General features: G+C 41.3%; 2 protein-coding genes across 5 annotated transcripts; one reads left to right on the top strand and one right to left on the bottom strand.

The window, feature by feature from the left end:
- Positions 1–1,165: 1,165 nt before the first annotated feature.
- Positions 1,166–20,449, bottom strand: LOC127609336 (uncharacterized). Of its 4 annotated transcripts, none has more exons than XM_052079164.1 (32): positions 20,154–20,447; positions 19,189–19,412; positions 17,946–18,107; positions 17,382–17,561; positions 16,566–16,689; positions 16,367–16,468; positions 15,986–16,157; positions 15,724–15,886; positions 15,369–15,557; positions 14,373–14,547; positions 13,355–13,485; positions 12,593–12,769; positions 12,384–12,505; positions 12,154–12,311; positions 11,689–11,916; positions 10,990–11,328; positions 10,677–10,825; positions 10,345–10,594; positions 9,958–10,128; positions 8,988–9,145; positions 8,755–8,898; positions 7,834–7,975; positions 7,009–7,163; positions 6,800–6,925; positions 6,292–6,508; positions 5,204–5,257; positions 5,043–5,117; positions 4,683–4,837; positions 4,486–4,572; positions 2,301–2,447; positions 1,481–1,654; positions 1,166–1,338 (listed from the first exon to the last, which is right to left on the bottom strand). In XM_052079164.1, the coding sequence occupies exons 1-32, from the start codon at positions 20,278–20,280 to the stop codon at positions 1,225–1,227; spliced, it is 5,091 nt and encodes a 1,696-aa protein (XP_051935124.1). In that variant the 5' UTR covers positions 20,281–20,447; the 3' UTR covers positions 1,166–1,224. The 4 variants fall into 4 exon arrangements, 3 of the variants coding, with proteins under 3 accessions (XP_051935124.1, XP_051935125.1, XP_051935126.1); XM_052079165.1 differs by having other exon boundaries at positions 5,204–5,245; XM_052079166.1 differs by lacking the exon at positions 9,958–10,128.
- Positions 20,450–22,924: 2,475 nt separating this feature from the next.
- On the top strand, positions 22,925–25,822 carry zgc:162608 (uncharacterized protein LOC100037332 homolog). Its single transcript, XM_052079287.1, has 4 exons — positions 22,925–23,152; positions 23,265–23,332; positions 23,469–23,562; positions 24,340–25,822. Exons 2-4 carry the CDS (start codon positions 23,275–23,277, stop codon positions 25,124–25,126), a joined length of 939 nt encoding a protein of 312 aa, XP_051935247.1. The 5' UTR covers positions 22,925–23,152; positions 23,265–23,274; the 3' UTR covers positions 25,127–25,822.
- Positions 25,823–26,082: the final 260 nt, after the last annotated feature.

Here is a 26,082-nt window from a genome sequence, read left to right as displayed (position 1 = left end):
TGATCATGTACATCAATAAAAGCAGTTGAAAAATTTGAAATGCAATACAAAGGTTGCATAAGACATGCATAAGAAAATCCAACATCTCCTTATCCCTGAACACAAAGATTACAATTGTATTGAATATTTACTGAAAGGTTGTTGACTTTTTTACAATAATAAACAATGTCATATCAAATCAATATGTTGTCACAACATCTCACTTGATTGAGTTCTGAATACGAGGGGGCATGGTGAGAGGACAGACCCATTCTGTGGCGCCCTCCAATCCGGCGGGGTTAATCTTCAACATGATTAAGAATACAAAGAAAGGGATTCCTAATTTTGCTTTTGTTCTCTTTCATTCTAATTTACAGTCAATTTCAGAAGAATGAAATCAACTTTTTAACATATTGGTTACATAATAGCATAATTGCCAACGTCATTTTTATCACAATATCATTAAAAAAACACCAATTTGCTTGCTTAAAATGTGACTTCTTCACGTCTGTGCAAATTCTAGTCGTGGTAATGCGCAAATGTTGATTCAAGGCCACTGTACTCATTTGTGTTTGAATTTTGTTGATTTTTCTTTTCCTTGTTTTCCAAAAACATTCAAGAATGACTTCAACAATTGTAATTGTAAGCATGGTAATCTGATGTTTCACTCCCAAGCGGACCTATTCAGTGCACGAGTACAACCTTTTCAAAATTTTGCGAAAGACCCTGTGGAGTGAATTCAGTGGGGTTTTTTCTGAATGCATTTTAGTATTCATGTTTGAATTAGAATAAGAATAAGAAAACCGTTATTCGTCTCACAATGGAGAAATTCCCAAATTACAGCAGCAAAGTTGAAGATAGTTGTTGAAAACGTGCCTAGCTCAAGAACTATTCATTCATTCATTCATTCATTTTCCGATCCGCGTCATCCTCACAAGGCTCGCGGTGGGTGGTGGAGCCTATCCCAACCGTCTTCGGGCGGTAGGCAGGGGACACCCAAAACCGAATGCCAGCCAATCGCAGGGCACACAAAGACGAACATTCGCGCTCACGATTATGCCTTGGGACAATTTGGAATGCTCAATTAGTCTGCCATGCATGTTTTTGGAATGTGGGAGGAAACCAGAGTACCCGGAGAAAACCCACACAGGCACGGGGAGAACATGCAAACTCCACACAGGAACTAAATCACATAACAACCTTATGGTGCAATTTATGTTTTATGTTTGCTAACATGTTTCCTCTTCATAAAAGTTTTTTTGGGCTTTTCTCTCTTGCTGAGGTTCTTTGTCTTAAAACCGCTTCGAGTTGAGAGACCAGAGACGTTTCTCTGTGTTTCCTCTCAAGTTCCACGATGTCCTGTTAAACAAAGAAATCCGTGTTACTCTTTGCTTGGATCCCATAATGCAGACAGTGTCCAATACGTAGACAAAAAAAAGCAGATATTGACACACTGGGTGAGTAAGCTGCAGCACTGGCTTCACTATGTTTCTATACTCACGCCGCTTGGCTGTGGTAGAGAAGCAGAGGGTTCCTCACAACTGTGAAGAATGAAAGACTTTGAGCGTCCCTGAGGGGATTTCTCGTCCCGAAATGAACAATGGGCTTCCTGTGTGGAGGAGACATCCAAGTCCAGTTTGGCCTGAAATAGCTCCCCAAGAGATGCCTGCAGAACCTACAGTGGTACATGGCAACAATTAAGCCCATATCACACAGCACTCACAGTGGTAAAGAGTCGCAAGGCAGTACGGAACAATGGTGGCACCCTGGTTGCCTCCATTCCCATATTTGGAAATGCTGACATAGCATGCTGCCAGGAAATAAAAATTAAGACTCTTGGTTTAGACGACAAGTAGACTGCACCTTGACAAGATTACTGTTGGTGAGTTAGTCGGTGTCTTCTTGGTTTCATAATGTCAAAATTTGAACAATATGAAGAAGTGGACTGGTTCAACAGGAAATGCATTGGTCCAGACATGGTTCAAATGCTTGCAGTGAATTATTATTCCAATTGAAAAATTGAACAGTTTGACAAATGCATTCAAGAGTGTAGAAAGGTCGAATTAAGTTCACTTGTAAAGGTTACAGTGAATTTAAAGTTCATCCCAAAATGTCATCTAAAAGACTTATTGAAGCTTTTGTGAGAGGTATCATTGATCGCTCTGGTTTTGACTAGCATCATGAAAAAGGGCCATTGGTCTAGCTTCGAGGTACATATGAGGTACAAATAAAGGTCCAATGACACCTGTCCACCAAGATCCCCATAAATTACAGACACCAGAAAAGCAGGAGCCATTTCCAGGGTGCTTGTTTGTTCATACCTTACAGAAAAGTCTTCCAAAGGCTGGGGCAGAATCGTTGCTTATGTCTTTGGTTGCGATATGAGACAAACAGTGCAGCAGCAACAAGGAAAAGCCCCCAACTGAATGGAGTCTCTGTTGGCGGACAAAGAGCGTCTCATCTTCTTCCTATCAACATGGGCACACTATGTCATAAAGATTACAGTGAAATCCTTTAACCTATCAAGAGCCTAATAACGGGTAGATTATACCTCGAGGAGTGTATTGACACGTTACACAAACTGCGTCGACACTGTATTGATACTGTGTTGATCAGTCAATCGTGACCTCTGCTGTACCTCTAATAGTATTGCAGGTAAGCAAAATGTAAAAAAATAAAAATGCATGGTATGAACCGAAAAAAAAAAGCCCATGAAAGAAATTTCAAACTTTATTTAATCGCTAGTTTTTTACTAAAAATATATATTTTTTGTATGTTATATAGGTTTATAATTACCCCAATTGTTTTGATTAGATTAAACCAACCTTGAAGCTTTTTCATCTCTATTAAGCCCTGACAATTTAATTTATGAAATAGCCATTTTCAAATAAGCATAAATCAGCCAATTTTATGGACTGGTACTATTTTTCTACGTTAACATTTCAAAATAAAGGCCTATTTATTCCTTTTTTAAAATGAAAAAAAAATGTTAATCACGTTCTGTTTAGTGCTAATGTCTCTGTCATAAGTGTTCAGGAACCAACACATTTTAATTCATTTATTTTAATAAATTTGTGATTAATCAGATATTAAAATTTTATTCCAACAATTATCAGGAATCAACCTCCAAAAATTCAGATCATTCAGTGGATTAAGGTTTCCAAGTGGTGAAATAAGTCTTCAAAATATTCTCCCAAAGTTCAGTTGCATGGGTGAAGAGATCTGTCCAATAAGGAGCTTTCATCTTGTGGGAGACACTTAGGCTTATGTTTGTGCAGTTTGCTGATGGCTTGACATTGTAATATAATTGATAACTTTCAAATGAGTGAGCCCAACTATTCGGCTCGTCTTTTGGAGGTCGAAACTTCTGCATAAAATCTTTCCATTGTCTGTTGCCATGCAACGCATTCAAACACGCTCTTCAAGTTAGATGGTGTCCATCCTCCGTTGCTGTGTTTCAAAAGAAGCCCAGAAATGTCCCCTGGGAAAGAAACTTATTTCAGTAGTCCAGTGCTGGCTGTGGAATTCCAGCCTGTTTAGTGACCAATGGCTCCATTGCGCCTCACTGTGAAGTTGGACCCGACGGGCGGGGTGGCCTATTGTGTGTGAAGGTCACCCAAGACAAAAACCGTCTATAAAATTCAACACTGTTGGAACTGTGCAGCAAAGCCTCTTTTTTTTCCTTTTCTTTTTTTTTTTTCAAACCAACAGAGAAAGCTTTGAACAACAACAGACAAGTGCACAACAGGAACGATGCGGTCGGTTTTGTAGTGAAAGTTCTAAAAAGCCATGCTACTCCTATATTTTTTTATTTCTTCTGATTTTTTTTTTGTTACACCGATACAACAAGCGTTATTAGTGCCTCTGCATTTATCTGTGTTTGGTAACGCCAAAAGAACATGCAAAATTGTCACAAAATCTGGTCGAGGCACATGGCAGGACACAAGAAGATCCAATTAAATGATGAGAGGATGCAACATTTTTTTTTAAGAACGTTGTGAAAACCAATCAGCTCTCTCAACTCTTTGTGTCTTGTCCAGGTGTTTCTTGTTGTCTCGTCACTTTGCTTGTATTTAGTTCCTTGGGTTCTGTCAGTCTTTCTTGGATCATTGTGTGCTCCTGCCATGTTGTTGTTTGTTTGTTTGTTTGTTTGTTTGTTTGTTTGTTACTTACTATGGTTTAATGTGGTTTTCATGACTTTGTTTGTGTATTTGAGTTAGTTTTTCCTTCTGCAAGCATTTTAAAAATATATATATTTTGTTAAGTCCACCCTGCTCCTCCTGCTTTTATCCATCTCTACCATCCTCTAGAGGATGGTAGAGATGGTCCTCTACCATCACGCAAAACACATGTTTCGTTGTTGGAGACTTATTGGAACAGTCACTGTTCCTTGTCACTGTCAACTACCATTAATAAAAGTCCAAATTACTTTTTTATTTTGCTCAATTAAGAAAAACATTTTTCATATTAGGCATGTATTTTGAAGTAAATAATAACCAACATTACCTGATAAAAGAAGGAATTCCTGAAGGCGTTATTGTGGTAGTTGTTGTTTGGAAGACTTGTAGCGATTTGGAGAGAAACGTCTGGAGTCTGGAGCGAAAGCACAACGCGTCCTTGTTGGTCTACCATGTGAACACCTCATAAATAAATGCAGGTATAGTGCATAGTGAAATAATGATAAGGAGCAAAATGTAACAAACAAGGTGCAGTGCATTCATGGTGTGCATGAGGAAAAGTCCGTGCTGGTACACCAGCAATTCTCTGGGGCTGAGACTGGAGGGTTTCAACGGGATCAACTCTCCCTCACATTCCCACTGACGTTCCAGGACATCCACAAATCGGTTGACGCTTTTGCCTGAGCAAAACAGAGACCATTTATATGATGAGATAATGATACGAGGCTCCCAATTGACTGACTCTGCCAACTATCTCCTGTTTCCACTGGGCGGATATAATAATAACTTTAAGTTAAAAAGGATTGTCAATAGCCATTGCCAGTCAAGACTGGGTGTGTTTTAAATCGTGGATTTGTGCGATCTGCCAGCGAGTATTTCACCCACCTTTCAGCTCTTGCTCCACTCCTTTCAAGAGTTGGAAAAGAGGCGAAAGTTCCAGCAGATTTGTCCACTCTTCCTCTGGGAATGAAGGCAAAAGCATGTTAATGTTGCACAAGTCCGGCATTCTAAGTATTACATATATGCTTTTGCATGAAAGACGCTACCTGGAATTGTTGGTACGACGATGTGACTGGGTGGAGGAATTGCTGTCAAGAAATCTTGATGACATTTTAACAGTTTTTTTTTAACTTCCACATTTGCCTGCTGTGATTATGGTGGAAACACAAGCAAATCGGTGACCAAAGTGTCACTTGGTCTTTGATCGAACAGCTGGGACATTCTATTCTATCTTCAGCATGGCATTTAGCCCCTATACATGCCCTCCTCCCCCAACCAACCACCACTGTTTTGAACCAGCCAGTGTTTTGGTCTGCGACACATGGCAACGGCTACATTAATAAACTGGATTGCTTCCGGTATGTGGTCATTAAAATCACCATTCAAACCTCAGGTCAAAATTAGTCGACTGCAAAACAAAACGTTTGAAACGCAAAGTGGCTTGAGTGATTCGAGAACAGAATGTGCTTGCCAAAATGCGGAAGGACGTGAACGGTGACCTTGGATGCATTTCGGCCAATACAGAACAATTAGCAGTTATATCTCGAGTAAAAGGGCCACACTGAGAGGGAAAAAATATGCATAACAGACTCAAGTTAGTAAGTCAAAAAGTTCTCTTAAATAATGTTCTGTGTGGCCCCACTCGTCTACATGTGGAGTTGTGATGAATAGTGTGTTTGCGGAATATGAATTAAGCATAAAAATCCACCCATTTTTATCCATCTCTTTTCAGCTAATGTTTTGCCACGGTCAACTGAAAATGACATAGAAGTGACCCTCAAGAGGCACGGCTCACGTGATTTCTGGGTTTGGTCTGATGACGTTCGCAAGCGGAGTGCTTCTAAGGAAAAGAACAGATTTTTATGACGATTACATTTGTATATAAAAAAATGATAAACTATGAATACGGTTATAGAATAGGAAAAGACACCCTCGAAAAGTATGCAGTATTTGCTAGCGATTAATTGTATATTTACAATGATGAGGACAATTTTGAGGATTTCTGCGGAGGCCAAAGTGCATATTTGACACCAAAAACAAAAATTGTGAGGTTCACAGTCACGGCAAGATTTTTTTTTTATGTTTTATGTCATGTTCACAGTTGTTCAATGCATTTTAGAATGAATTATATTACCTTTATCTGGCTGCGGGCCAGTGTCACAAGCATACTGGTGACTGCGGTTCGTGCTGAGGTTGACGAGCTGTTTATGACTCACAAATTGCTGGTTCATTCTGTCCAGCTGAGGTAAAATCTTCCTTTCGAGCAAACTCATGACGTTCCCAGTCGGTCTGGGCTGACATAACCGAATCAGGCCATATTCCTTGTACCAGAAGTTTCCGCACAAGATTTCCTAAACCAACAAACACAAAAAAAACCGCACACATTTCCATCGCTGTCTTCATTCTGATGAAATCATCATTTTTAAAGAGTGGAGACTTTTCTATTATAAGACATATTTGTAAATCTTAGTTACTTGTTAGTTAAGAAAATAATGATGTATGTATATCGGACACTTGGATAAAGTGGTCCCAACATTTGCTTTTAGATTTCTGAGAACAGTTCATTTCTGTTTGTCCTCAACACAATTCAATTCATTTGAAAAGATATTGTACGAATTCAATGTGAGTGGACGTGTGTCGACCTGAGCTGTGTCACTGCGTAGCTTGGAAAGGTGTCGAACAGACTGCAGCTTAATGAAAGCAGCATCCAAATCTGACAGTCGGGAAGAACATTGCTCCAATATTTCCCCCAGTCTCAGCTCTCGGTCCTGGGGTGACTAATTCAACACGGACAGTTGTTCAGACTTTATATAGTGTATATAGTTTTCGTCCCATCAATAAATGTGCCAACCATAGATTGGACGTTGGCTGCCCACTCTAATCCTCTTTGTGAGCTCCATTTGTCCTGGTCTTGTTGCAGCTGCTCCATGCGCAAGTCCATCATGTCGATGCCTGACACCAACTCAGTGTACCAAACACAATGCTGATCCCATTCTTCTTCATCCACTATGCACGCAGAAACAAAAAAAGATGCATGCAGATATTAGGTTCCATTAGAGATGTTTTTTTTAAACTGAAGTCATGGGATACTTTGGGAGACTTTTTTCCGCCAAGGGCTGAACAGACCCCAGCGATACATTTATAAAAATAGAATAATAATTTAAAAAAATACATCTAGGCAATAAAGCAAACACTCAAAGATTCACACTACTTGCTGCAATTATCTTTATTCATTAGGGCATTCAGATTCTTTTTAATATATGACAGTGATACCTGAAATTAATTTGGCCTACCGTACATAGAAACGAAGTGACAAGAAAATTAATTTCTCAATTCTGTACTCTGCATTTTATATAAAATCTGCTCGTCACTTGTTGCTTGGCAGATTTTGTGGGACATAACCTACAAAAAAACTGACTGAAGGTAATCTTTTCAACTATGCTGTTGCCTTGTCGATGGGGCAGTGCAGCCCAGTGCAGGAAACGGTGGGTTGCAACTTAGACTAGTAGCCAGTCAACCACTGAGCACATTTCGACAAGGAACCATTAACACCTTTTGTCAATTTAGATTTTTTTTAAATTAATTTAGTATGCATGTTTTGGGGGATGTGTGCTGCCAATAAAATTCTTTTCAGTTGACTCACTACTGACTGAAAATGGCTGTCATAGCGGTTTACCCAGGATGAGGATGTTCAACACATGCGGAGGAAGGATCAAAGCCAAGGCAGCACGCTGGGCCGCTCTCCTCTGGGCCTCGGTTTGAGCTAAGTCATGCATTTCCACGGCTGCTTCCCTTAGCGGCCTGCCTGACCACTGGACCTGGAGCACAATGAAGACACAATTTTCTCACTGTGGTACACAAAAGAAAAAAATAGAGGCAAATATATCATAATTTTAAAAAAGGATTTTGAAAATTTTAAAAAACGGATGAACAATCTATCTATCCATTTATCGATCAATCTATTGATCATGTCTTCCACCATAGGATAATTAACTCAGCACAAGACTTGATTTTTAGTTATACTGTTTTTGTACTTTCTACCCGCGACCCTAGTGAGGATCAAGCGGTTCGGAAGATGAATGAATGAATGTACTTTCTACTGTCTTCGTTAGTAATGTATTGTTCTATTATTTGTTGTATGAATTATTTTACTCCATGTACAGCACTTTGTATACAGCGGTGGTTGTTTGAAAGTGCTTGCTCCATGAATACAGTAAAATTGAATTGAGTTTATGATCCAAACTTGAATCCGTGTGAAATTGGACTTCCATGTGCAACCATAATGCTGGTGCTTGAGTTTGGTTCTTAACATTATTCTTCAAGAAATGAAAGTACATTTTAATCCTAAAATAAATAAATGTTTACAGCAAGATCCATGGTCTGCGCCTATATCCGGATCTGGTCTAAAACAAAACGGGGTATCAAAGCCACACATGATCAACTGCATCAGACCTGTGTACTATAACAAATGGCAATATATTGATGTAAAATGGGGAAGTCACTTTCAAGTCATTAAACAAATAATAATTTGAAAAAAGTACACACGTATGCAGTTTTACATCCATTCATCCCACATTTAACTGTGCCCCCTTATAACCTCATGATAGCAGCCAGCTTCCATCACTCTGAGAAAACACTGGAACACAGCTGAATCCGCATCAGCGAGGATGTCCTCCTCCCGCCACCTCTGCTGCTGCCAGTAAATGTTCCGCACACGCACTTCTCTCTCCAGAGCCTCCACCTGGCTTCAACATCAAAAACGATGAGCAGAAAGACCAGATTTTGATCCATATAAAGCGCTTTCTTTCCTGATCCACTCCCCCTGCCCACCTGCATAGTGTCGGTTTGATCGGCCACCGCCAGCCAGTAAGACGCCGTGATGGGTACAACTGTGTCGGTGAGCACATCCAGCCTGGCGCCAACCACTGGAGCCAATGTGGCAGTTACAGGATCAATTGCCTGAGAGCCATACCGGATCGCTACCAGACCTGCAGAGTGGATGCATGCATATATGTTGGAATTGAGTGCTTCAGTCAAGTCTATAGGCGCAGTGGTTCTCAAACTGTTCACACCGAACATCACCGGAAAAAATGAAGGGTTCTAAAATCAGTGATGTGAAAACAATTGTAAATAGCACAGCCACCTTATCTATATCTGTGAATGCAAACACTTTGTTTTTCTTCTTCTATCTACCCACAATCTTGCTGCTGTAGACTGTAAATTTCCCCAGTGTGGGACAAATAAAATATATGTTATCTTAAACATAGGAAATATGTTTTCCTTTACTTTATTCCACATACAAGATGAATACAAATTGTAGCTATTTAATTGTTTGGAAAAAAAAAGATTCTGTGTAAATGCGTTGAACTTGAAAGTTGAATACAACTGAACTGTGCTTCGCAGCAGCTCGTCATTATTTATATAATAATGAATTAATCGGTCCATTATTTTGCCAATGAATTTTGGAATAAACAAGTTGCAATTTTCCCTCTTATATTCACAAGCAGGAGATTATTATAAATTAACCTGTCAAACATACATTAATTGTGATTCACTGATTAAATTGGTGTTCTTCTTTCATGGAGGACTACAGAAATCTTATTTCCTGTCAAGAGGGTGAAATTCAAAAGATTTTAGACAATTTAAAATTGATCAAGCTCTGTAATCAATTATCAGACTAATTAATTTAATTAGATTACTGATTAACTGTCGATTAACCGTTGCACCTCTACAATTCAATCCGTAAATCACATGAACTCTGCCAGATTATCTGTTCCTGGTTTTACTTTTTTTATTCTACCATTGCCATCGGGGTCCTCCATGGTCCCTGCAAGCCCAATTGTTGTTCCAGAGATGAAGTCAGTCCGGTACCCCAACACTGGTATCGTGAGACCTGATCCCATTGGGTCAGGGTAGTCCATACCCAGCAAGGCTGGTACTGGTGCGTTTGAGCCTGACAGAGCCATGTCTCCTAGAGTAAAAAGCATATGATTGCTCAGGGTCAAGGAACTATAATATATGTATATATAAGTAAGCATATACACTGAGATCATTTTTAGAATACTTTTTGTGACATGTTCGTTTGTATGTGTGCCGTGAGACTTTCCTCATGTAATAGTATCCCAAAAAAGGTTTTGTAAGACTTTGTAGATGTGCCAGTGGCCAGCAGGTCTGTACACTCACTCACCTAGAGAGCATCCATCCTGATGCAGTCCCACCATGGTGTCCTGCAGGATCTCCAGTCTGGTCTGCAGCTGCAGCTGGCAATGCTGACTCCTTTTCCAGTGAAGATGGAGTTCCTCGGCCACTGCACCAATACTATCGTGCCAGCGAGACGCTTGCTCTCCTCTTTGATGGAGCTGCAAAGCCGGTTCTGAGCTCCAATCGTCACTCAGAGGCCTCAGGAGCTCGACTATTTTGAACATGACTGCCAGAACCTAGGCAATGTTTTTTTGTGTTACAAATGTTTCTTTGACCTTCATTTGTCATTTTTGCTCTTACTAACTGGATGAAAGACACCTTGCTGTCTAAAAGTGTCTGGTATCCTCCTGCATGAGGCACCAGCTGCCCGGCTTGGATGCTCCCACCACCCACTCTCGCCATTCTCCCACTCAGAGGCTCCATAAACGGCTCACCCAGCATGACACCCCCTACTGGCAGCACAACACCTACACAAAAAGTTGTCATGAACTACAGTGGTACTTTGACGTATGAGTTTCATTTGTTCCATGGCCAAGCGCACACACACTCAAAGTGCAACTTGGGGACACTCAAGTCAAGGTACCAGTACATTTTACCATGTTCGGAAGATCATAAAAGCTCTTTCACTTACCGGTCACAGGATCTATACAGATGCCAACAGTCAGCACAACGTTTTCTGTCCGGGGTTCCAGCATTGGATAGCCGATCTGGATGGGTTGCGGTAAACGGGTAATGGGGCATATATGTGTCTTTCCCAGTGGATAGACCAGACCAGTTTGTGGATGGATTGTAATGGCAAGAATAGGTACTGGGACCCCAGTGTCTGGGTCTGCCATGGGGGCACCTAGCTGCAGTTTCTGACCTGGCCGGAGACTTCTGAGCCGGATGTTGGGTTGAGGTTGGTTTGAGTGGGAGGAGGTTGGGTATGGAATGAAAGGAATAGGAGGGCTTTCCCATTTCCTGTTGTCTCCTTGTAAGGATATAGGGGAAACGAGAGATTACTCCATTAGGGTAGTGATTTGTACCTTTAATGTGTGGGTTTTGCAGAATGCCACAGCTTGATTCAGCTACAGGTTGCTTTCAAATAATCCCTGTGGTCTATCTGTTTATCCGTCAAATAAATTAATTTAAGACTGATTGAAACCTAACAAAACATATACCGTATTTACTGTAAATTTTGAGATCTCACTGAAATCCGGAAACAAATTGTGTTCAAACTTGCTACATAGCAAATTTAAGTTTGAAACAGTTAAAATACCTTTTTACTCTGTACTGCCTGACATCATTATAGACTTTGGTTCTTCAGTCTTACAACCTACACGGTAAATACCTGCACACAAATCAGTTGTGATCAGCAAAGTGGAGCTTTCAGGGTCATAGGCGACATTCCCGGGAATAGGGAGAACATGGCCAGTCTGTGGATGCAGGAAGAAATTTGGAGGAACCGCCATAGTGTGACCACTGCTCAGCAACATGTGGCTATGAGCATTTGGTCTAATGAGGCCGGTTACTGCGTCATAATGAGCAGGGCAACAGTCTCGCAGGGACCCGTCAGAACCTGGAGAGAGCATTATAAACTATAATCTCTTTTTTTTCTCCTTTTAAACATATACTTTTGTAAATTACATCAATGTATGTGACAATTACAACCTGAATTTGTGAACTAATGTACCACAAAAGGTAGTAATTAAGCTCACTGGTATCAAGTGGTTTGCTTGTTGTTGCAGTACACATACGTACCAACAGATGGTAGTGTTTCGTTACAATTCCCATATAGGGGCAAGAGAAAGCTTACCAAAGATGCTGTCTTTGCTCAGCACAGTGCCTGTGTCAGGACAGAGGAGCTTGGCCCCTGTGCCTTCACCCAAAAGCCCCCAAGACCTCTGGCGCTGGCATTCTGCTGATACCAGCCCCCCCATCTCACCCACCAGGGACCTTAACCGCTGGATCAAACTGAGGACAGAGGAATGTTTGCAATGAAACTTCAGTAGAAAACCTCAGCGCTAACTGTATTATTGATAATACTTTTGATGGTACAGTCCAAAAGATGTCTGGTCGATCTTGCCCAGTATTTTGGTGCATTCTCGCAGTTGAGCTGTGAACACATTGTGGACCTTCTGTTGCGCCTCCTGCTCTCGCCTCAAAACCTGGAGGACGTCAAGTGGAAAAGAATGTTCATCAACACATGAAACCATCTCTTTCTTGGAAAATACAGTACTGTATGTCAGTTAAACCTGAAGCTGAGCGTGGAGCAGCGTCCTCAGGTGTGCAGCCAAAGACCTCCTGCGGCCCACTTCCTTCTCCACCTCTCTCCTCGTCTTGTCGCAAACGTCGCCCGTGCTCTCCTCATCCACCAAGCGAGGGTGGAGCAGCCGTAGTTTCTCAAGAACACCTTGGTAAAGTTCCTTGACCTACATTTCCAAAACAAACAGCAAAATATCAATGGCTGCATTGTGGTCCAATTCCATGCAATCAATAATGTTAAAAATGAGTCATAAAATGTGCAGTTGGATAAAACGTGTCTTCCCTCCACCTTTGACAAACCAAACGAATACGAACAACTTTTATACACAGGAACAAGGATCTCCTTTTACAACTACGTCACTTCCAAAGTCTTGAGAACTGTCACAGAAAACACAACCTGGGAGCACAAACAGGAGTGCCACATAACACACCACATTAAAAAAAAACGAATATGACTACCAGTAGAATGAAAAAAAGATCACATGAGACGGATGACATTTGAAAAAGTGAGAGTGGAGGAGAAACGAAGCGAAAACTGAGAATTGGATAATCCCAATACTTACCTATAGTCAAACCTTTTCTCACAACACTGTAAATGTGCACATTTGGCTACCATGATTTTGTCATACTGATTGCAACAGTACACACATCTTGTAATTATTTCAGGAGTAGAAAGGAAGGTAATGGAGTAACCACTCATGTATATGACAGCATGATACTCCATGTGTCTACGTGACGATTAAGTTGCACACCTCTGTGGTGAGCTGTCCCAGCCGTGCGGTGACCGAAACGCTGTGTTTGAGCAAGAGGTTATAGAAAGTGTTGCTGCTGAAGGCCTCAAGATCGACTTGGTGCTCGTAATCCCAGAACTCCTCCGAGAGCCCTGCTCCCAGACACAGACGTCAAGAGGTCAGATTCACTGAAGTCAACTATCAACCAAGAAGTGGCAGTTTCTGAATAATTCAAAATCCAGACCTGAAATGCGGCCCCCCCCCAAAAAAAAAATAATTTCATCACCAACATGCTTCCTGGGAAGCATCCAAGCAATATGACTGGATGCTTCAGGCCTGTCTTGAAGCGATGTAGTCCTCACTAGTTATTACTAATAATAATAACGGTAATAATAGGGCTGATAATAGTACAACAAAATGAGCTTCACTCATTTAGTTCTTTGAAAGAAGAAAGAAAAATACAATTTTAAAATTACATTTTGAAACAGTAAGAATTTGAATAAATAGAAATGAGTCAAAAAGAACTATCCAAATTACATGAAAAATATCAAACTTAATCACTTAATCAACTTAAAAACACCCGAGAAGCCATAACCGACCAAATTAAAAAGCAAATAAGGGTTCATATTTTTAGAAAAATACATACACCAGTCTGTTTGTATCTCATGAGTTTTAAATTGATGCCCAAAAAATTGTTTAGGTGTCATTCAAAAATGATCTGTCTTTGAATTTCACACACTCATGCACACACGAGATCATTCTGCAAAATCCCCCTGTTGTTATTTCAACAATGCATGTGACCATGAGTGAATAAAAGGGGCCTTTAGGCTGTAATTAGTTCTGTGGGAGTCAATGTGTTACATCAGAAGCCACAAAGCTGGGCAATCAACTGTCAGGATGTGTATGTATTACGTTCATATATGAACATTCTGTGTGTTTATTGCAGCTGCACGTGGAGCAGAGGTTGCATAACGTGGGCGCTTTCATGATGTTCGTGTGCGTGGGGGATTGGTGTATTGTGTGTGCATGTGTCGTGTACCTGGTTGAATAGAAGTCAGCCTACATGTGGCTTGTTGTTTTCTGTGAATTTTCATTTGCGAGATCACCCTTGAACCCTTTGATGCGTAATCCTCCATGTGATAGGTCAACTGCCGTGAGTGATACCGCGCTGTGATTGGCTTCTTCTCAGGCCACCCATACTCATGGAAAAGGATCTGAAACGTGAGTTGGATCTCTCAAGAATGGTTGGCTTCCAAACCACATTCCGTGGTCCCAATACACTATTCACAACAAGTTACACATTTTCAATTTAGAGATTGACATTCCAGGATGAACCTAACCTGCACTGTAACCTGTAGGATACGTTTCATGATGTTCCCCGCAAAATGTAAAACTATAACAGATTTTTTTTTCCTTTAAAACATAAAAGTGCTTTTAAAATAACTAAAACTACCGATAACTCAAATGATATCTTCCGTTTACAAAACAAACACTACCTATGTTTGTGAAAACATCCTTCATTTTCATTTTTCGTCTCAATATCATAGATGAGCTTTAGAAGTTAATTTTAGATGTGTTTACTGGTTATTTTGGTGTTGTATGTCCATACAAAAGAAAGACGGCCAAACAGTCTTTTGAGAATTGTTGTTTTCTATATTACTCATTACTGACTTTTTTTATCTTGCACTCAACAAATATTCCTTATATCAAAAAACTAAGACTAAAACTAATAAATACTAAACTAAACACAACGCATTTAGAAAAAAAAACAATAATAAAAACAATCCTATTCTAAAACTCAATTAAAAATAACTGTATTTAAAAAATAAAATCCAGAATAAAATTAAAACTAACATAATGAACAATCGCAAACTATTATAACCCTGACCCTCAGTGTTCATGATTGCCGCCATGAAATAAGCCCCTAGTTTTCGAACAGTTGTTCAGCTGTAAAGGTAATAGTGCATTTTAAGATCACGCTGAAATGGTCCCCCAAAGCTGAATAACCCAAACTTTTTGTGAGTATTGTACCAACCAAAACTATCACGCATAAACACAAGATGAGGGCAGCTCCAAACAGAAGTCCTCCCGTCACCAGCCAGTCGGGACGGAGTAAGAGGTTTCGTCTCTTCCTGATCCCCACTCTTGTCATGTGACGTGGAATAGTTGAGAAGAAGGGTCCCGGCTCGTAACACTGGCCACCCGCTAACATCACACGTACGTACTGGTGAGGGACAATGGCAACGGTCAAATCAATAGAACCCACAGCAAGCGCTGGGAGAACAGGAAATCGTGGTAAGTGAGATTTAAAGATCAGACTACTGTACTGCCCCCCTCTACGTTATTTTTCCGTCATCCACTGTAATAACAACACACTTCCATTTACTGACCATACGTTTGTGGTGATGGCTGCTGAGCCTAAAAACATACACTCCGGGCTGGTTAAAGATAATTGAGAAGAAGCTGGGAGGTGTTCGGGACAGAGTCAGCTCCTCTTTCAGTTTTCTCAGAGCACCCCAGTCAAAATCGCTGTTTGTGTTGTACAGGTTGTCACTGACAAACAATTAAGATGAAGAATCAATGTTTATGGTTGTTGTTAGTTTTTTGTTTTGTTTTTTACTAGTAAACACTTTAACCAGTCTGGTCACTTACATATCGTACTGAGGATAGTCACGAGTGGTGACGGTGAACAATAGAACATCACCCAGGTGAAGGCAAGTTATTGGGTTGATAATTCCAGTGACACTTTTACTACTACTCATGTTCCCACCACCGCTGCTGATATTTTCCACGATGTGCATGTCCCAGGGAAGGACAGAAGCTCCTAAAAAGAATTTGAAAGATCCTGAATCAGTGTTACAGATACTCACTCTACTCACCGGACAAAATAAGAGCTCCCTTTAAAGCAACAAAAGCAAGAATATGGTATCCTCAAAATGTTTTTAAAAAAGTAAAGAAATACATGACCATTGGACCAACGGAGCACTACTGTTCGAATGATATATTGAATTAAAGGGTTTTGTGAAGTCAAACCATGTGCTCTCGGGGCATCGGAGCGCACATCAGTTAATGACATCAACAGTTGCTGAAGTTCCTCCGGGAGGCTGCCACCAAGCAGGCCGACAAAGCCTGCTTCTGCATTCAGAATGCACAAGAAGACATATAAAATAGTTGAGAGACACGCATTGAGAAGCATGACAATGAGCAAATAGTGGTTGCGTGTGTGCCCAACCGCTTGTCCGAACAATGTAAACAGAGCGTGAAGAGATGAGGTGGCTGCCAGTACACTGCAGGCTCCCGTGGGAGTCCCACAGTTTAAAGAGCATCTCCAGTATGGTGCCAGACAAGTTGGTCACCTGCATACAGACAGCGAAATCGGTTAGCATTAGTAGGTCAAAAAGACACTAGAGAGGCTTGTCTTTTTGATGAGTCGACCTTCATTCCAAGCAAATATCTGTTACAAACGTAGTGGAAAATAGTAAAACACACTGCCAACACAACAAAGAATTTCATCAAAGAGAAAAAGTGGTAGATCAATCATCGAAACCTCAACCCAACAGACCGTATTCATTTCCCCTCCTGATGAGAAGACTGCAATGAGAAACTCAAAGAAACAAACACGAACTGAAAGAGGTTGCAGTAAAGGCTTGGAAAAGCATTTCAAATGAAGAATAAAAATGTCAGTGGGTGGCAGGATTTGCAAGTAAGTGTTATGCCAGCAAATATTAAATTTTATTCGCAGTAAAATATTTTAATATTGTTAGGTTCAATAAATTTGATCATTTGAAAAGTGGGTGGCTTTGAACAAAAGGTGCTTTGTCCTCAATTGTGAGGCGTAAAGACCACAAAATAAAATCTGGAATTTTTAACTTTTGTCTCATATACTTGTTTTCGATCTGAAACCCAGATGTGTTCAATATATCACAAAAACAAAGGAATTGACCTTGCGGTTCCAATACATTTGGGGGTGACTGTACTAATAGAACTAATACGTCATCCGATATGTTGATGTGAAAGCACATGTGCTTACCAACTGCCCTTTGCTCACCTGACTGTGATAACTAAATACCAACTCCAGTTCTCCACTGGATTTGCACGGGAGTTTCAGTTCAGTCGCAAGCCTTTTCCTGCATAGGCCCCCACACGCAGCTTGCCCGGGAGTCTCCGCGCACACACACAGACCTAATTCTCCGTCGTAAGCCTCATAGTCTTCCGCAGATGAACACACCTGCAGATGAGATGGCAAAGATAGGGACTTATTTAGATGCCCGTAATCTCTCCACTCATCTTCCGAAATGATCATCAGATGCCCTCAACTGTGTCGAAGGTTGACTCTGTAACTGGGTGAAAGGTTATTTACACTCTGTGGGTGGTGGTGACACAAATAGAGCATTGGCTGCAATTCTACGAGACAGTATGAAATCATAAAAGCGATGCAGTGTATCCGGAATTCACAGCATTCGGGACTCGGTTCAACGTGTTGTTGATGCACCTTTGGTGGTAATTGCACGTACTTCCTGTTAAATGTGGGGAGCCCCAAAATTTTACCTTTGCTTCATTTTTGATTTTTGCATCCATGTAGATGTGTCTGTGTTGTCAACATGAGCCCAACCTGTGTCCTGCAGTGATGTGACCACTCATGTCGGTCCAGGCAGTCTCCATGTTGAGTGCGTGTTTTTCCATCCCTGCAGATGCTGTAAACTTTGTGCACACAAACATCTTCACTGTTGGTCGGTTGATAGTCGAGGGTACATTGGCACTGCCCGTCACTCCTCTGTTGAAAAGTCAATGGGGTTCTGTTATATAACTAGAAATACAGTTGCAAAAGGTTATGCTGTGATTTGCTATTTTTGCCATGACAGCCTAATCTACCGGTATTTGGACACTTTGCATAACTTTCCAGTGCCTGCAGCTTTGTTTTTCAGACGCACAATTCCAGCTTCATGAGGAATGCATTTGAGATGATCACAACCATCTCAAGATTCCCTTTTCATCACAAGTTGAATCTGCCTCTTCTCACAATACAGTATAGAGTTAAGTAATAATTCCCCCCAAAAGTAAACATAATTAGTAGTACTGGTCTTAAAATAAAAACAGATTTTCTAATGACCTTTGTGACACCCTAAACACGGGGTGGCCACACTTTTTTTTTAAAATTAGGAAGCACTCTGACATTCTTCCCTTTTAATTTAGTAAATTAAATACAGTATACACACACACACACACCGGTATATTATACTTGTTGTAATTAGTGGGAGCCCAGTGCATCTTCAGTGCCAGCAGTCTCATTTTATGTTTCATAGCATAGTGGGTTGTAAGACAGCGGATCATACCCAAGCTCTCAGTTTCAATGTCTCTCTGTCATTATAGTGTCTTTATTGGATTTGAGGATAGATTTGCATATTTTGCAATGCATTTCTTGTGTGATGGCACTTACATTACGGCAAAATAATCCAGAAGTCAGGTAAACCATTTCTACTAAATTTATATGAAATAACATGGCAGCAGGGTATGTATCCAGTTATCCTTTTTCATCATTTGTTTTCATTAAATTATACATTACACATTTTTTTAATCCAATACCCATCTGGGAATTACAGTCAAATCAAATTCTCCATGAGGGCAACACTGAGACAGGAAAGAAGACCCCACTGTGCGGAAATCTGATCTACTCGTCTTTCAGCATGATGCTACTGATTGTTTAGGTTTCTTACCTACTTCTCACTGTGCATTGTAAAACCTCAACACTTTCAAATTATGTGAAAGTGTTGAAAAATGACGGTTAGCGAACAAACAGAGGAGCTACGAAGACAATGCTCGATTCAGCATCTATTACTTTACAGAATCCTTCTTACCTGAAAGTTTTGTCCCTTTCCCGGGCAGATGCAAGTGTCCTGTCCAGACAGAGGCTGTTGAGCCACCAATCCACAAGGGATGGATGCGGACAGACCCGGTCGGGGACAGTAATGGTGAGGAGGACACTTTAGACAGCTTTCCAATCCTACACCGTCTGCAGCAGGCCCGTAGGTTCCCCTTGGACAAGGGATTGGAGTGAAGCTTTCCGGGAGGCAGTAAAAGCCTGATTTAAAAAAAATAATAATAATCACAATGTAGTTGTGATTATTATTCAAGAGGTAATAAAATGATTATTACCTCTTGAATAATATAGGTAATAATTGAGTGTTGTCAAGACACTCATTCAATAATAAAATTATTATTTTATTATTTATTATTACTCAATAATAAAATTATTATTACCTCTTGACAACACGGTCAAGAGGTATTAATCTGATTTTCATTTGTACAAATGCATTTGGGGGAAAAAATCACTGTGTAAACAAAACATGTCAAGTCAATTTTAAAATAAAATAAACAGGACTATTGTGAAGAAACGCAAGCAAAATGGCAAGAACCCACACCGAATAGGTCGTCTGCTTGTTCCACACGCAACATTGTGGAGCGATCACGTGTGGGAGTGCAATGAAATGCTAACATTAAAAAATACCAATAATTAAGATCCAATTTAAAACTGCATTCAATTGGAAATCATTGATCTGAGATGTTCCTGCATTGACGGTTTTTAGGTGCCGCTGTTTGACGATGAATCCAAAATTGAGAAATAATGAGCAAATACATTAGAACCCGTTAAGGGACAGCGGTTACTACAGTAGACATCTTATCATGTGATTTGTGCATGGAAGGGTTAATTCGGCAGATTTAGGAGGGAACTCGGCTAAATGAATGCACCAAATATAACTGGACTCCTGCTCACGTCATGTGTATGTAGAGCGATAATAGCATAAGACACGTTCAAACATACCAGGTTGACAAGATGGCCTCTCTCGGGAAGAGTGGCTGATATTGGCCCCATAAACAGGATGCAAACCAGAGGAAATCAAAAACCACCAAAGACACCTCATGAAATGATCACAGCATCCTCCCGGCATGGCGACGACCGCATGCGCTGCTATGCTTGCGATCCAAAAATAAAACTACACTCTGTCAGTTGTAGCTCTGCACATTTGACTCCAAGCGTCCGCTCATAGAAAGCAAAAGGTAACGTGAGCTCATGTTTCGTCGGCATGTCTTTCAGTCGCATACTGAATGATTCATAAAGCGTCAGAGGTAAGGTGACAGTGACAGTGCAGAGGGAGATTAGAAAGTATCACATTGCTCCATTTGTTCTCGGTGCAACCATGAAACTGATTAATGATTTGGCAAGCGGCTTTGCTTGAGAGCAGCTTTTTTTAATGAAGGTTTTACAAGATGGTGTCCTAAAAACTGAATATTCATTCATCCTTTTTCTTGATGGGTAAGATGAAGCCCCGGTGCCTGGCTGTGGATTCACATGCATTCAATTTGAAAATCAATTGTCCTTCCATCAAATCTAAGATGACGCAGTATTCTCTCCAAATTAGAAGTTCCTTGTTCACCAGTCCATGAATTGACACTATCAAGTACAGGTCAGAATATTAGGTATGCCTCCATAGTCCCTCAAGAATAGGTTCAATGCTGAGTTTCGGATTGATGCCTGATCGATTTCACAATATCTTTCTTCTCGTGGCTCATACAGGCGAACCGCATGAACCCCATCACACTGAGAGCGGTTTTGAATATTCGGTACCTCTAACACAGTTCAATCAGCAAACCAAAACTAAAACCTCTCAGTGTTGGCGCATTCCATGTTGACTTGCTATTCAACAAACTCTCATTCTTCCACCATGTTTACTCACTCAACAGTCAAGGTTTGCGCTGTTCCATTATGGGGTATTTTTTTGCGTCACTCGACTGTCTTATCTCGAAAGCGAGTGTAAATTCTGCGAAGCGTCTCTATGGTCTTCAGGGTTTTTTTTAAGTTGTTTTTTTGTCCCGAGAGTCTTTTCACAGAAATATTCGACTGGTAAACAGCTGGCGGTGCGTGACTGCATGTGTGCGTGTGCTTGGATGAAATAAAAGAAATCAGCTGATCATACTTTGCTCCATATTCCAATGGCCTTTTTTTATGTGTTCAATCCAGACACATTATAAATGCATCAAGTTTTGAGTTTCTTTTGACATCTCAGTCCGTGCGTATCATGTACAATTTACATGCAGGAAGGTGATGTTTTTATGAATAAGAACGTTCACATTCCCGTTTATTTTGTTGACCAGACTTTGTACGACTGTTGTAACCTAGTTAGTTCATCGTGGCAGCCGTGGACTATGACCTTGAAGTGATGATTCAAAGCTTACCCAAGACTCCACTTTCACCTACATACCGGTACTCGTGTCATCTCACTAGCAGCAGAATATACAGCAACGGCATTGCAATTTTGTGCGGAATTCCTTTTACATCAAGGTCATCGTTGATCGACTTATTTTATGTTCTGCGCTGTTAACAAAAGTGATGAAAAAAATACATTGAAGCAACTTGTATGTGCTGCGATTGGCTGGCAACCGATTCAGGGTGTCCCCCGCCTACTGCCCGGAGACAGCTGGGATAGGCTCCAGCACCCCCCGCGACCCTAGTGAGGATCAAGCGGTTAGGAAGATGAATGAATGAATGAACTTGTATGTGTGGCCAACTGCTTTCTGGCAATCTGTTGAGTATGAAGTCGTAATTGGAGTCGTAAATGGCTATTGTAAGCAATACGTTTGGCAGAGGCAATCAAGTATTTGCTTAATTTGTGATACATGTCTAACTCATTCAATACTATAATATATTATAATAATATTCATCAACTTGAATCCAACCATTTACCGTCATCATCCATATTCCTCTGCTTATCCCAGGTCAGGTCAGCAAGGAAGGCCAGACTTCCACTCCCGCCAACCACTTCAACCGGCTCTTCTGGGGGGATCTCGAGGTGTTCCCAGGTCAACTGGGAGACAGAGCCTCTCAAGACTTGCTTGGAAAGTCTCCCAAAAGAGATGTAACCAGACTAATCAAATGACCAAACCACATCATCTGGCTGCTCTAGATGTGTAGGACAAGCGGCTGTACTCTGAGCCCTTCCCGGATGGCCAGGCTTCTAACCTTGACTCTCAGGGAGACCCCGGACAATCTGTGGAGGATTCTATTTCGGTTGCTTGTATCGGGGATCTTGTTCTTTCGATCACGACCTACCCCTTCCGGAACCCCTGAATAGACCTTACCAGGAATGCAGAGGTGTGTGAAGGCGCTGTTTCTGACATCCACGAGACGTTGCAGAGAAGTGTCGACCAGAACAGCTCCACAACATACAGAACCTACCCAAATCAAATGCAATCAAAAAAAAAAATATATATATATATATATATATATATATATATATATATGTATCGAGAAATACCAAGGGCTCAGAGAGGAGCTGGAGAGAGCCTGGAAGGTAAAGGTGACAGTCGTGCCTGTGGTGGTCGGAGCACTCGGGGCAGTGACCCCCAAACTAGATGAGTGGTTGCAACAGATCCCTGGAACAACATCGGACATCTCAGTCCAGAAATGTGCAGTGCTGGGAACAGCAAGGATACTGCGCAGAACCCTCAAGCTTCCTGGCCTCTGGTAGAGGACCCGAGCTGAATGAGGGACGGACACCACCCGAGGGGTGAGATGAGGATTTGTATATATATTTAGGGATTTTTATCTCAAAGTTGTTTGACACTAATCATGGACTGCCTATAAATTGAAAGGTTTACAGTGGTTCATCTGTGCGCGTCGTGTGTGCATGTGTGTGTGTGTTGTGTTCCGTCACCCGTGTAACCCTCCACGTGTTGACTATTGACACAGTCCTGGTTTGATAACGAGGTCCTTTATAAGACTGACAGTGCGGAAAGGTCGCTCTGTAGACCCCTGAAGCTCAGGTAAATATCACCAACTTTTTCTCTGTGTTTCCTTGATTACTGAATGGATGAAGGAAATAAAATGCAATTTTCACCGCACAGTCATGGATGTAATGCTTTCTATTCTCCACAGAAAAGAAAACATGCTTTCAGAAAAAGTGTTCTTGATCATTTGCGCCTTTGCAGTCTTGGCAATTTCAGGTATTTTCATGAGATAATTCTCAATATATTATGGTGTACTTTGTATGCGTTTGATATTATTGTTTCACGCTAGTTCCATATGTTCATTATCTCCGACACATTTATAAACACAACCTAAGGTATTATTTTCTTGCAGCTTATCCGCTCCATCGTGACACCAGGGAGGCAACCTGGGCTGATTCCAAGGCCAATCAGGCTCATCCCAAGTTAAAAATCACAAAAGAAGCACAGTAAGTTTATCTAACTAAGGACATAAAATTATTTTTTAAAAACTGACTATTTTGCTCATTGCTGTACCAAAAAAATAATAATTGCAGGAATTAAATACAAATGGAAATGGCACAAAATAAGAGAAGGGCAAAAATACTGGTAATGATACAACTACAAAGTAGGTATGCACAAAAAATAAGGTCCACAATTTTAGGACTTTAAAAACTGCATCTTAAGCATTGCGTTGCATTTTGGACATGAGTAGAGCAAATCTGAATACAAATTGCATGCTTCAATGTGTGCGAGTTAGATTTTGCCCGTGCCTACCTGGGTTTAGAGTGGGAATAAACGGATTAGAAAATGGATGGATGGATGGATGGATGGATGGATATTTCGGGTTTCCATGTCTTCGCTGTGTTGTATTTTTTATGCACACTAGATGGTGGCATTACACCGTTTTTTCTTTGGTTTGGGGGTGGGGGGGTGTTGTGTGTCTGTGTGCGTGTTATTAATGTTATATAGTTTTTATGTTACTGCACCCGAAGCATCTTATTAGGTTCACTTAAAAAAAATTTTTTTGAAAGGATATAAAATAAAAAACCTGGTCACCTTTAACATGGTGGCCATCTTACCACGTGCGGTAACAGGTCAATCTTGGGAGGTTGCTTGCTTGAAAAGTAGATATTAGTTAATTGCAAATCAATGTTAACTATTATCGCTTGTTTGAATATAATAGCTGTAACTAATGATTAGCCATTCATAAAAACACACTAAAGCAGAGTGGTTATGTCCCACAGTAACATCTACAAGAGCCACGTGGATGACAGCAGCCTCTACAACCACGAGGATGAGTACAAGAACCCAGTATCGGAAGAGATGCAGCGCAAGATCGTCGCTGAGTCGGAACGCCTTCGAGCCCGTCTGCGTCAGGAGCTGGCCGAGCTGAGAGAGAAGCTGGCTCCCTCCCCGGTCCATCTTGCCTCCGCGCTGACAAGTATGAGGGAACGCCTGGTCCCACTCACCCAGCAGCTCCACAACAACACCCACCACCTGTGCCACCAGGTCAGACTGTACTTGCACGGTCTGAATGTGCCGGAGACCAGCCTCGATCCGATTGCCCACCACTGGATGGCACAGACGTTGGAGCAGAGCGCCTCCAAGCTGGCTGACATCATGGCTGGCTTCATGGCTAAAATCAGAGAGCTGACGGAACGCCTGAGGGAGATGAGTGAGGCAGAGGCAGCCAATGCAGGAATCTGGCAGGGATTTAGCTCAAGGCTAGAATGGGAAGTGACTTCACTGAAGATGAAGGCACAAAATAGTCTGGAGGCTCTTAAAGTAGACCTCGCTGATCAGTCGCCAACTGCGCAGCCTCTTGAGGCCACGGTGGAACGCTTCTGCCAGGATTCAGCACAGCAACACCAAGCCTTCCAAGCCAGGATTGAGAGGCTGATCATATCAATGGAGGAGGAGTTGGATGTCCAGTTCAGTTCTTCCCACGCTGAACAGCCCGTTGGCTCATTGCAAGACTTCTCCATCAAACTGTCCGCTCTCATCCAGGACATTTTGCATTCGGTGCAGTGACACATCATTGTAGGGACTATGAATTGAGACACCTTCGCCTTCCAATTGTTTGTTTTGCACATTGTTGGCTCACAACATCGTGACCAACATGGACATAAATTATCTAAAGAACTGGCTCAAAAGTAACCCAAATTGGATGAAATTGCTAACCCTGGGTTCAAAAGAGTCAGAGACAATGCTGCGTCATTGATATCCAGCATAATGGGTTGAGGAGTTGTCCCAGCACTTTGGCTAAAGAGTTTGATGCAATACTACCCATACTGATGAGTTAAAGCTTGCAACAAATGTGTTACGAGGTTATCAGTATAGCCGTGGGAGGAAACCGTAGTACCCGGAGAAAACGCACGCAGGTACGGAGAGAACCGCCTGTCGACTATTGTGCCAATCTGAATCCCATTCCTTTTGTTCAAAGTCAGTAGTGCCACCGACTGAGCCAACCAACTGCAACACACATGTTCTATGAATGTTACGATCAATTTATTTCAACTTCAGGACACAAGCCTGTCTAAAATGGTGAGCAGCTTCAGCTCATCCGCTCGCCCAAATCTTCAACTCAGTGTCCTGGGTCAAAATAATTCAGCCAAACTTGGGTATAAGAAATCCAATATGCTCAAAATTCAGAGATACCAAACAAGTGGGTGAGGAAAACAACAAAGCATTTTTAATGTGTACTAATGAAGTGTCAGAAGTGTTCCAAGAATTGATGTCATAAAATATGTACTTCAAATGCAAACTACAAATTCTTCCCTTAGACGTTATCCATCTCAAGCACTTTCTCGACCATCAGTGCCACGCCCTCATGCACTCCTCGAAGGATTCTTGCAGGATCCTCCACAGCTCCGTCATCATGGCCAACTTGATGTTGTCCACCTCTTCAAAACAGGTTCCCCTGATGACTACCCTTGAGCATTTAACGAGAAAACTCGTGGTTTGTAGTTTTGGGTTTGAAATACATC

This window comes from Hippocampus zosterae, chromosome 10 (genome assembly GCF_025434085.1).
Source record: "Hippocampus zosterae strain Florida chromosome 10, ASM2543408v3, whole genome shotgun sequence".
Lineage (NCBI taxonomy): Eukaryota > Metazoa > Chordata > Actinopteri > Syngnathiformes > Syngnathidae > Hippocampus > Hippocampus zosterae.
This window is presented reverse-complemented; position numbering and strand designations above follow the sequence as displayed.

Bases quoted from the DNA above. Each gene is read 5' to 3' on its own strand.
- LOC127609336 (XM_052079164.1), bottom strand. From the start codon at position 20,280: ATGCCGGGAGGATGCTGTGATCATTTCATGAGGTGTCTTTGGTGGTTT. The intron at 4,838-5,042 runs GTGGGTGAAATA...TGTTTTGCTCAG, and splicing joins AGTGGAGCAAGAGCTGAAAG to GCAAAAGCGTCAACCGATTT. The intron at 1,339-1,480 runs GTGAGTATAGAA...TTTGTTTAACAG, and splicing joins CTCTACCACAGCCAAGCGGC to GACATCGTGGAACTTGAGAG.
- zgc:162608 (XM_052079287.1), top strand. From the start codon at position 23,275: ATGCTTTCAGAAAAAGTGTTCTTGATCATTTGCGCCTTTGCAGTCTTG. The intron at 23,333-23,468 runs GTATTTTCATGA...ATTTTCTTGCAG, and splicing joins TGCAGTCTTGGCAATTTCAG to CTTATCCGCTCCATCGTGAC. The intron at 23,563-24,339 runs GTAAGTTTATCT...TATGTCCCACAG, and splicing joins AAAATCACAAAAGAAGCACA to TAACATCTACAAGAGCCACG.